We start from the raw sequence: 11,173 nt of genomic DNA, 5'->3' as shown, positions 1-11,173 counted from the left end.
TTTTATAAAGTTTTCCCATGTTTTTATGCCTAAAACACGAGTTTGGAACCTTTGGAATATCAACCTTGAAGTTCAAACACAGTTTTGAAAATTCCAGAATTCGCACTGTCCGCTTGAGCGAGGAACGTGTAGCTCGAGTATGAAAATCGAACTCCCAGAAGTTTTATAAAATCTTACAGGTCGCTCGAGCAACCAAAGTGGAGCTCGAGCGAGGACCTTTTTACTCAATCTTCCGCTCGAGCGACCGTCAAGTGGGAATTTCACACAACCAATACTTTTGCCAAGTTTGCAGACCGCTCGAATGACCACCCTTATTTTTGAACCCCCACTCGAGCGAAGGAAGTTGCGCTCGAGCGACCACCCTTAGCATCATATTATATGCATCCCTTTTATGGATCATCGGAATGCCTTTATGGCCACCCCAATTATGGGTCATCGAAAACGTCTCTATGAACAAGAGTCATCGGAATACCTTTTGGCCGTCCCTTTATGGGTCATCGGAATGCCTTTATGGCAGTCCCTTTGTGGGTCATTAGAAACATCTCTATGCACATGAGTCATCGGAATGCCCTTTACGGCCATCCCTTTATGGGCCATTAGATTTGTTAACGCTAATGGATGTGCCACATACTATGATGAGAAATATACGAACTTTGAATACGAATGCAACTACGTATATGAATTTGTTTCTGCTTTGACGACTGAACATGTATATGAATCTGTTTTTTATTTGAAATCTAAATATGCATAAGACTCTGTTTCTGATAAAAACCTATTTCTGATATAAACTCTGATTTTTGACTCTGTGATGGACATCATTCATTAAAACCTTTTACTTTCTTGTTAATCACTGGGCGCCAGCTCACTATTTGTTATTATGTATGTAAGTGAGCAGGCACGTGACCAGGTCCAGAGTTGATGGCCTAAGATTCTGTTTTTTCAGTCAGCCATTGTGCCTCCAAGGAGGTTCTCAATTGTGAGCAAGTCAAGTCTAAATGGCATATGTTTAAGACCTTGTCTTCTTTGAAGTATGAACAAGTCTTCTGTTATGTGTATATTGGGCTAAGTCCCTTTTGGCTACTTTTGTATTGGATGTAACACAAGACCTACATTATAACGTCACGCATATTTATAAAAAGTTTAAAATTTCTATCCCATATATGTCTGCACAGCTCTATGGACTATATATATTTCGTATATTTGCTTCCGCAGCCTCTAATTACATGTTATTCCGCTAAGAGGCCTTTGGTAATCCAAGGATTACTGGCCGGTTACGATGCCAAACCTATAGGGGCAGGTTTGGGTCGTGACACTTGTTATCACGCCAAAGAAATAAACGCTAAATTTTGTCAATTGAATTTGCCACTTTGATTGGCATCTTGAATATAGACATGGAATACAAAGGCAATGATGAGAGAACTGACTTTATTAGAGTGATTTTACCTCCAAATGAGAGGTACCTTCTCTTCCAAGATGATTGTCTCTCCTTGATTTTGTCTAAGGCTACGTTTGGCATCCCTAAAAAAGCTAAAAAGTCAAAAAGTCACTATCCTTTTTAAGTCACATCATCTTATTTAAATCATATCACCTCTCTACCACATCACTTCAAACCCAACCCAAATTTTATAAAAAGTCAAAAATTGCACTTATTTAGAACATCTCAAACAACTCCTAAGATAGGATCCCATGTCTTAACCCTCTTCGGGTTGGCTCCAAGTGGCATTTTGAGGTAGTTGATGGGTAGAGTGCTTACTTTGCAATTAAAGAATGTTGCCACCTGGTTTGTAAAAGTGTTGTCGTCGATACTAATCCCGCATATGACTAATTTGTGAAAGTTAATTTTCAGGCCTGAGGCAAGTTCGAAACATCGGAGAATTCTTTTAATACATACGATCTCATTTCAATCTGAGTTGCAGAAGATTACAGTGTCATCAGCAAATAGGAGATGTGAGATATTGAGACCCTGATTGCCAACCCAAAACCCTTTCTATAGATTTATAGAATGTACACAAAAATACAACACATCTGTACTTAAAAAAAAAAAAGGTTTAAAAAAAAAAGAAAAAAAGAAAAAAGAAAAGGGCTACATGCAACATAAACTACAAAGAAAGAAAAAGTTGATGTAGTATTGTCTCCGACTATGCATATAAGTGGAATTCACAATAGGAAAAAGAGCGAAAAAGAAAAGTAAAAGTGACGAATCATTCTCTTCATATGTTCTATACCCTCCACTTCCTATACATGTGATTCCACCTATGTCATATATTCCATTCTATATGCACACATAAATAAAATGTTACATATAAGTAAATTTTCACTTTATTTTTTATTACTAGACAAAAAGACATTAGTCTCACATATATATTTTTATTCATTAATCAATATAAATTTCATTGTCTTTGTATCTAATGCTAACAAAATTTGATAACAAATCGGTTTATTTATATACGGCTACATACTAGGAAAAATATTTGTAAAAGTATAAATGTTGTTATTTCAAAAAAATTACTAGTATTGTATTTGTATAGTAAAAATTAAATTTATGAAATGTGAGCCCAAATATGAAATGAATCTAAGGCTTTTGGATAAAATTGAAGATTTCTAAATTTATAATATTACGATTATAAAAATTTTAAAATATGTAGGTCATTTTTTTTCTCTCTCTCTAACAAAATGAATATATTTTATCAATTTAAATACTTTCAAAGTACTATCATGAGTACATAGCATTTATGCAACATATACATTGAGAGAGAGAGATAGAGCTTCTCTTGGTCAACCCAAGAGGACAAAGGGAGATGGTTTATTATTGAACAGTTCAACAGTCTAGATTCGTTTTCTCTACTCATTCCTTCCTTTGATTAATAATAATAATAATAATCAGCCCCTCCACTCTTACTCTTCCAGAAATTCTTCATTCTCTTCTTTTTCTCTCCTCCATTTATTCCCACACAATCCCTCTCTCATATATTTCAACTCTAGTGTGCCCCAACTCTCCATCAATCGGTCAATCTTCAACAATGGTTTCTGAAGATATTTGCAACACAGGCCTCACTCTTGGCTCAGCCCCTATCACTACGCCTGAAAATCATCTTCACTCTCATCATCATCATCATCAACACAATAAGAAACTTTTGTCGCTGAAATTCGATCATGTTTTGCCCTGCCTTACGTTGGGATTATCATCAGAAGAACAAAAAATCAAAACATCTGTCAAGATCGATGCCTGTAAAGTTCATGGCGAATCCACAATTTCGCTTAGCGCGGTTTCATCGTACTCTAACTCTAGTGTGAAGAGGGAGAGAGATGAAGAGGTGGAGGTAGAGAAAGTGTCTTCAAAGGTAAGTGATGATCAAGATCAAGATCAAGAAGAAGAGGGTAGTGCAAGGAAGAAACTTAGGCTTACTAAAGAACAGTCTGTGATCTTAGAAGACAGCTTCAAAGAACACACCACTCTCAACCCCGTATGAATCTACCATCTTTCTTTATTTTTTCTTGATTTATCTCACATGGGTTTTGATTTGTATCTGTATTCTCTACATATATATATATATATATATTATGTAACAATTATTATAGCTTAGAATAGTGGTTGAATTGAACTGTTTCTGAATTTGGTACCCTTATATTGAATTATCAGAATCAAAAGCAGGCCTTGGCAAAACAGCTGAACCTACGGCCCCGACAAGTGGAAGTTTGGTTCCAAAATAGGAGAGCCAGGTAGCCCACTTATCTCTCTACATGATTTTGTTGCGATAATCAAAGGACGTAAAACTAAAGTAGTAATCACATAATAATAGTTTTGTTTTGGGTATCTAGTTTTTAAGATCATGGACCGTTAAAAAATCACAATAAGATCATGGTAGAAAAATTAGAATCTTTGCCTCTACTTTATAGTACTACTATCCCTAGGGTACTCTATATAAGTTTAATATGTTTGATCTGAATAGGAATTAGCTCATAATATTGTATTTTGTTTTCTTGTTTTGTTTTTAACAGGACTAAACTGAAGCAAACTGAGATAGACTGTGAGTCATTGAAGAACTATTGTGCAAAACTGAAAGATGAGAACAGAAGATTGCAGAAAGAGCTGCAAGAGCTGAAAGCACCAAATGTGGCGGCGCCGTTTTACATGCAGCTACCGGCAGCCACCCTCACCATGTGCCCCTCCTGCGAGCGGATCGGCAGCACCGGTGGCAGCGAAAACTCTTCTAAAAGTCTTTTTTCAATTGGAGCTAAGCATCACTTCTATAATCCCTTCACCCATCCTTCAGCAGCTTGTTAGACAACTAACAAAGGACACAACACAAGACTTCAAGTTAGCCTTCTATAATCTATATCCCCTTACAACTAGCTAGTCTCAAGCTATGAATTTATACTAATAAATTTCCTTCTATTTCTCTATTGTATATATGTTTTGTACATCTTTGAGGATAGTCTATGAAGGGGAAATTTTCTTTTTGAGTTTATGTTATTAGTGATTCTGATTCATAAAATTTGAACTTTGATTTTTGTCATGGCATTAGAGTGAAGGGAAAGAAAAAGAAAATTAATGAAAAGTGGATGGATACTTAGATAGATCAAATCTGGAGTAAATACTGAGTATGGCGGTAAAAATGGATGAAATCTTTGTTGAATACATCAATGGCGTTTCAAATGTGAAATCCTCCTTACATCCACTATAAACATAAAGCAATTAAACCAGTATTACCAGAAAACATTAATATTGAATTTAGCAATCCAAAACTATTCTGAAATTATTTTTATTTTCTTCCATAAAAGTTTTGTTAGAAACAAAAAGAATTAAATATAATGAACGAAAATTTATAAAAATGAAGGTTTTTGATAAAAAAAAAAATATAAAAAAATGAGCCATAATGATTTTAGAAATGTACTTTTACATGATTAACTGAAATAAAATAAATTACATTTCATTGAATGCTTAATGTTTTTAAAAAATTAGTTAAGAAATAATTAAATTTCCAATAATATAATCTATTTATGTGTTCAAAGAACCTGAAATTAAATTAAACCATTAATTCCAAATGCATATCAAGAAATGTGTCAGGAAATTACCTGTACGTCTAGGTACACATGGCTTTTTCTTTTTTCTTTTTTCTTTTTTTTTTTAAACATGTCTACACACTGGTTGAAATGGCATTTCTTTCATTTGACTGAGCTATTGGGGTGATGTAGCAGAGCTAGTGGAAGATGAACAATTTTAGTTGTTAATCCTAATTAATGTTGCATTTTTGTTACATATCTATATATTATTATATTATAATGTCAACACTTGATTTGGCTCCGTTAGTGGACGATAAGATTAATTTTCTAGACTAGACAGTATATTGGGTCAGATATTGAGTTATATAAAATAAAAAATTTAGAAAAAAACTTCTGATTTGGTTTAAATTTAAAATTAAAACCATGTAATTTTCATTTTTATTCCAAAAATATCACCATTTTTTTTTTCAATCTCCACTAAAATAGGGTAAATAGGAAAAATTAATAGTTAACTCCATAACTAAATTTTGGATTTTTTTTTCCGGTACCATGGAGCCCATGGCTAATATATATATATCATAAATGTTTAGATATAAGTTTTGAAATCTTGTAAGCTAAACCTTGGAATTTCTGCTCATAAAAGGATGAAAGTAAACAAGAACAAACTAATTGATTACATCACGTTTTTGTCAAATAATAATCTTACGAACCATGAAAATTTAATAATTTTACTATGAAATTTTAAGGTGTAAATCAGAATAAATATTATCCACATATTTTAATTCCAAATAAAATTCTGACAATCTTGCTAAGTATATAGCAACCTTTTGCATTTTAGTCTTGAAGTCTATAACCCTTTTCTCAGATAGCAAATCGCTGGAGTGAGGTTATAATTAAATATAACATTTAATTCTTTCCCGACAACAATCATATTCAGTTAGATAATAGATAATGGTATTTCAAGCAATCTTAATCAACTTGGTACACATAATTAATCTCTAATTTCTTATGATTATAAGCAAACTTGGTCTCACTTTTTTTTTTTATTTCATCTTTCGTTGTCGCGCATGGTATGCATACCACAATAGAAGTAATAATCTTAGAGATTTCTAAGATTGCAAATGATATGGTTATGGAAATATGGTAATTAACAAGGATCCATGCAAACAAATTAATGCAGCTAATAAAGAAGCTCTCCAACCTAGGAATATAAAGTATTATGAAAAATTATTTAATAATTTTAAAATATCATTGTCACATGTATTTATGGTTCTCTTTATTAGTTTACTAATGTAGTTGTAAAAAAGAAGATAAATAGAACTGATTTTATCTCTCGAAAAATGTTATCAACACCAAATAATTTATCAAATTTTTTACCAAGCCTCTCATATAGGTGTGGGACCTATAAAACTCACATGTGTATAGGTCCCACACCTATGTGAAAAATTTGATAAATTATTTGAAATCCTTAGCATAGCTTTTATCTCCTCATTCAATTGATTAATTTTGTTCATATATACAAGCCCATTTCACATTATAGGGTTGGGCATGTTATCTCAGGGTTTCAATGCCACTTAAATGGCTAAATTTCGTACCTCAAAAAATCAGTGGATGCTAATTGAACATATGTCATTGGATGGATTCTGGGAGAAGTTATTTGTTGGTTTTCAGTGTTGTGATTCGTGGAATGGATGAAAATATATGATAAAATGTGATTAGTGATAAATATGATCACGTGACAACCTTAGAGCAATCATTTTTCGAATTGTAGAATTCGTTATAATTGTTAACAATGGGTTAATTAGGATGGGGTGAGATGACGCTAAATTAGATAAATCACAAGCATGTAAAAAATTAATAATAATAAATACAAGATTTATTTGGTTTCTCTCGTGAAACTGGAGCTATGTGTAGAGTAATTTTTATTATCAAATATTGAGATAGCCGCCTCCTTTCGATTGTTCATATATAAAGTTATTATAAAATATTAAAAATACTCTTACTCTAAATTAATTCTACAGTTAAGATAATAATTAACAACCCAAAGAGACTTGGCTAACTTAAAAGTGACATATAATCTAAGTGTTGATCACTATTACTCTCTTGAGGGTTTAGTCCCGAGAAGGAGATTATGGGTTTAACTCTATCTAATAGAAAGTTAAATTATGAGACAAACGCTTGATGCTTTGTAAAGGTAAGGAGGTTAATTCTCATAAGTATTAATTTAACAGTTAACAACTGACTTTCGTTGATAAAAAAATTTGAAAAAAAATTAATGTTGTTATCATTTGGTACAAAACTGTTGCGGCAACCTTTAAGCAATTTGCTGCAACATATTCAGCATCATATTGTACCCAAATCAGGATCCAAACTTACGACATGCTTAATCACAAAGACATTAATTGAATTAATTAATTCGGTATTGATTTGTTCAAACTTGTGATCAAGTTGGTGCTCCTAGTCTTCACCTCATTCATGCTCATTATCATGAGACAGACTCTAAGTAATCCTATATTTACCATCTTTTTATATATTTATGGTATAATTATAATTATTAGATATTAATATTACTCATGTAAACTTCAAGGAGTTGACTTAGTGGGTGTATTTTAGGACTCTCTTTAGGGTGTACTCATTCCAAATATCAAGTTTAACTCTTATTAGGTATTATCAACTTCTTGGGCCACGTATACTGGTTATAAGAGTTTTAGAAACTAAATGTTTTGGTCTTTAAAAATAAAAATTTTGTTACAAAAGATATTTAGGGACCAATTTCTATCGTCGTGAGAGTAGTCGTTAAAAGGTCGTCCCGAAAAGTCAAAAATAAAGCTTTTAGAGACAAAATTTTAAAAATGTCACTCATAAATAGACTTTTAAGGACAAAATAATTTGGTCTCAAAATGATTTATTTTTTTAGACAAAAAACTTGGTCGCAAAAAGATAATCATTCATCACTAATATCTAATTTTCGTTACTAAAAATATAATAACGATACTTTTTGTAACAAAAATATGTAGTTCCTAAAAAATAATTTTATTCCTAAATTTTAATCTCTAAAACTTTAATTTTTTGTAATGCGTATCCAATATTCGCCCCATTTAAATAAGGAGACACTTTACGTAAATTTCAAAATTAATTGAAATACACATAAACTGGTGCAGAAATCCTATCACTGGAAAAAAAAAAAAATGTTATCCGTGTAAATCTATTTTATTAATAATTGTGTTTGTACATAAAATTATACACCAAACATAACATCCATGATAAATAGAGCAACAAGTAGGGTCAGCAAAAACATGGTCATTAATCATAAACATCGTCGTCAATGAATCATTGATCATAAATCATCAATCTTAACGTCATCGCCCACGTCTCACACCATTGTCTTATGTGTCGGCTCTTGCACGCCACCAACATTGCCTATATTAATTATTCCCTTTTAATATTTTAATTGTTCTTTCCCGCCCCCCACAATTCCTCTTATGTGTGCGGGGCGTGCTAGAGTTTTGCATGGTCGATGACGATTAATATGTTCCAATCCTACATATATTATGAAAAATATCAAACACTCTTTCTGTAATTGTCCTATATTTATTCTATTATTTAATATAAAGTACATTTAATTTGATAGGACCCGTTGTTATATATATATATATATATATATATATTTTAAAAATACTTTTATATTTTATAATCATTTCATTAAAAAGTTGTTGAACAATTTCTTTCATTCATTCAATCACTCTCTCAATTAGGATGTAAAAGTGACCCGCGGCCTGCCCCAAACTCCTGGGTTAAGACTTAGACTATGCCTTTTTCTGGCCCGATTTGATCTATGCCCAATCTGAGGCCTGCCCCAACCGACGCTCAGCGTCCCTTTTCAAACTAATTTGGTAATTAAAAAAATTTATCAGGCCCATCCGAAACACAACCCAAGACCTAATTACCCCTTGGGCTTGGGCCTAATTTTTTGGAAACTAGTCCAGTCTGAAAATGTCAGGAGCTTGTTAGGCCCGTGACAGGATCAGATCGAACTGGGCCCTTTTTATACCCCTACCCTCAATTACAAAATCATTCAAAAATTTAAATAGAAAATTAAAAATATATTCATGTAATAAAAATAATGTATATGTATAAAATTTATGAAACATTTATTCATAAATTACTTTTTACTTATTTTAAATTATTTTTTTATATTTTAATAAAATTTATGAATGACAACGTGTAGCACGTAAACAAAATACATAGAAGATGAAAATTTTGAATGAAATATTCCAATCATGTATAACAATCTTTTAGGGTTTAATAATCCTCACATTTACCAAAGAAAGTGCAACAAAGTCAAACTGATGATTCATGTTTAGATTGTATAAATTAATATATTCTTGGGGAACAAGCATATAAGGAGCCATATGACCTTTCGAAATTATTTCTACAATCTCATCAGGAATTTCAATATCCTGATGAGGGCACAATGAAGACTTTCTGTAGATGTTTTTTTCCCCTTTTCTCTATCGATTCAATTTCTACGCAAGATTGGACGAAATAGTTATAGGATTGGGTGATTTGAATTATTCATGTTTTAAATGTCTATATACGTAAATCATTCATAAAAATTTATAATTGAATTATTAATCATAGTAACATGATTTTATCAAAAGTAAATTTATAACAATAGACAACATCATTGGACCAAAAATAAATCGTTCATTTTTTTTTTCTTTTTTTTTTTAAAAAAAAAGTTGAAGTTATTATATAACTGTGATTCACAAATCAATTTGATTTTATTCATAGAGTATTTAAAGGTGATGAGGACAATGTCCCACATCACCTGCGTAGGACTCCCACTTTTACCTTATAAGCTTATTGGTCCCTCCACCTTGCATGAGGCATTTTCTCTTGAGGAGGAACAAAACTATGAGGGGGGACGATAATTAAGATCCGTCCCTCAACCCCAAAGCATGCAATATCTGTAGGGGCGTGAGAGGACAGACACGCAAACATCGCCTGGGAGGGACTCCTACTTCCACCTTATAAGCTTACTGGCCCCCTCCACTTTGCATGAGGCCTTTTCCACATCGCCTGGGAGGGACTCCTACTTCCACCTTATAAGCTTACTGACCCCCTCCACTTTGCATGAGGCCTTTTCCCCCAAAGAATAACAAAATCGTGAAGGGGGGACGACAAGATCTGTCCCTCAACCCCAAAGCGAACAATATCTACAGCAAAATCGTGAAGGGGGGACGACAAGATCTGTCCCTCAACCCCAAAGCGAACAATATCTACAGCGGCGTGAGAGGACAGGTATGCAAATTTGGGTCAGTACCCTTATAAGGTAGAAGTAGGAGTCCCTTTCAAACGATGTGGGACATTGTCCTCTTCAAAACCCCCCAACGTACTGGACTGCAACAGCGAGATAGTTTGCCAGACAACCCTTCTTCTAGTGCCAAATTTGCATGCCTATTCTCTCATGCCCTTGCAGATATTGTCTAATTTAGGGTTAAGGGACGGATCTTGTTGTTCCTTCCTCACGGTTTTGTTCTTCCTCAGAAGAAAAGGCCTCATGCAAGGTGAAGGGGGCCAGTATACTTATAAGGTGGCAGGCGATGTGGGACATTATCCTTGTCATAACCCCCCAGCATATTAGGCCACAACAACAGGAGAGTTTACTGGACTTCCCTTCTTTTAGCGCCAAATTTGTGTGCCTGTCATCTTCCGCCCCTGCAGATATTGTCTGTTTTGGGGTTGAGGGACGGATCTTGCCGTCCCCTGTCACGGTTTTGTTCCTCCTCGGGGGAAAATGCCTTATGCAAGGTGAAGGGAGCCAGCACGCTTATAAAGTGGAAGTGGGAGTCCCTCCCAAGCGATGTAGGACATTGTCCTCATCATAACCCCCCAGCGTACTAGGCCTCAACAGCGGGAGAATTTGCCGAACAACTCTTCTTCTAGCGTCGAATTTGCGTGCATGTCCTCTCACTCCCCTACAGATGTTGTCCTCTTTGGGATTGAGGGACAGATCTTGTCGTCCCTTCCCCTCCTCTCTTACTGTTTTCTTTCTCCTCGAAAAAAAAAGGCTTCATGCAAGGTGGGGGGGGGGGCGTCAACACGCTTATAAGGTAGAAGTGAGAATCCCTTCCAAGTGATGTGGGACATTGTCCTCTTCAAAAGG

General features: G+C 34.0%; 1 protein-coding gene across 1 annotated transcript; it reads left to right on the top strand.

Annotated features, from left to right (window-relative positions):
- The first annotated feature begins 2,721 nt into the window (after positions 1-2,721).
- Positions 2,722-4,469, top strand: LOC114303909 (homeobox-leucine zipper protein HAT22). Its single transcript, XM_028249093.2, has 3 exons — positions 2,722-3,464; positions 3,641-3,720; positions 4,000-4,469. Exons 1-3 carry the CDS (start codon positions 3,021-3,023, stop codon positions 4,283-4,285), a joined length of 810 nt encoding a protein of 269 aa, XP_028104894.2. The 5' UTR covers positions 2,722-3,020; the 3' UTR covers positions 4,286-4,469.
- The last annotated feature ends 6,704 nt before the right edge of the window (positions 4,470-11,173 follow it).

This window comes from Camellia sinensis, chromosome 3, assembly GCF_055761805.1.
Source record: "Camellia sinensis isolate YWXY chromosome 3, ASM5576180v1, whole genome shotgun sequence".
Lineage (NCBI taxonomy): Eukaryota > Viridiplantae > Streptophyta > Magnoliopsida > Ericales > Theaceae > Camellia > Camellia sinensis.
This window is presented reverse-complemented; position numbering and strand designations above follow the sequence as displayed.

Excerpts from the sequence above, each read along its gene's own strand:
- LOC114303909 (XM_028249093.2), top strand. The coding sequence starts at position 3,021 with ATGGTTTCTGAAGATATTTGCAACACAGGCCTCACTCTTGGCTCAGCC. Across the intron at positions 3,465-3,640 it reads AACACACCACTCTCAACCCC|AATCAAAAGCAGGCCTTGGC; the intron begins GTATGAATCTAC and ends TTGAATTATCAG. Across the intron at positions 3,721-3,999 it reads TTCCAAAATAGGAGAGCCAG|GACTAAACTGAAGCAAACTG; the intron begins GTAGCCCACTTA and ends TGTTTTTAACAG.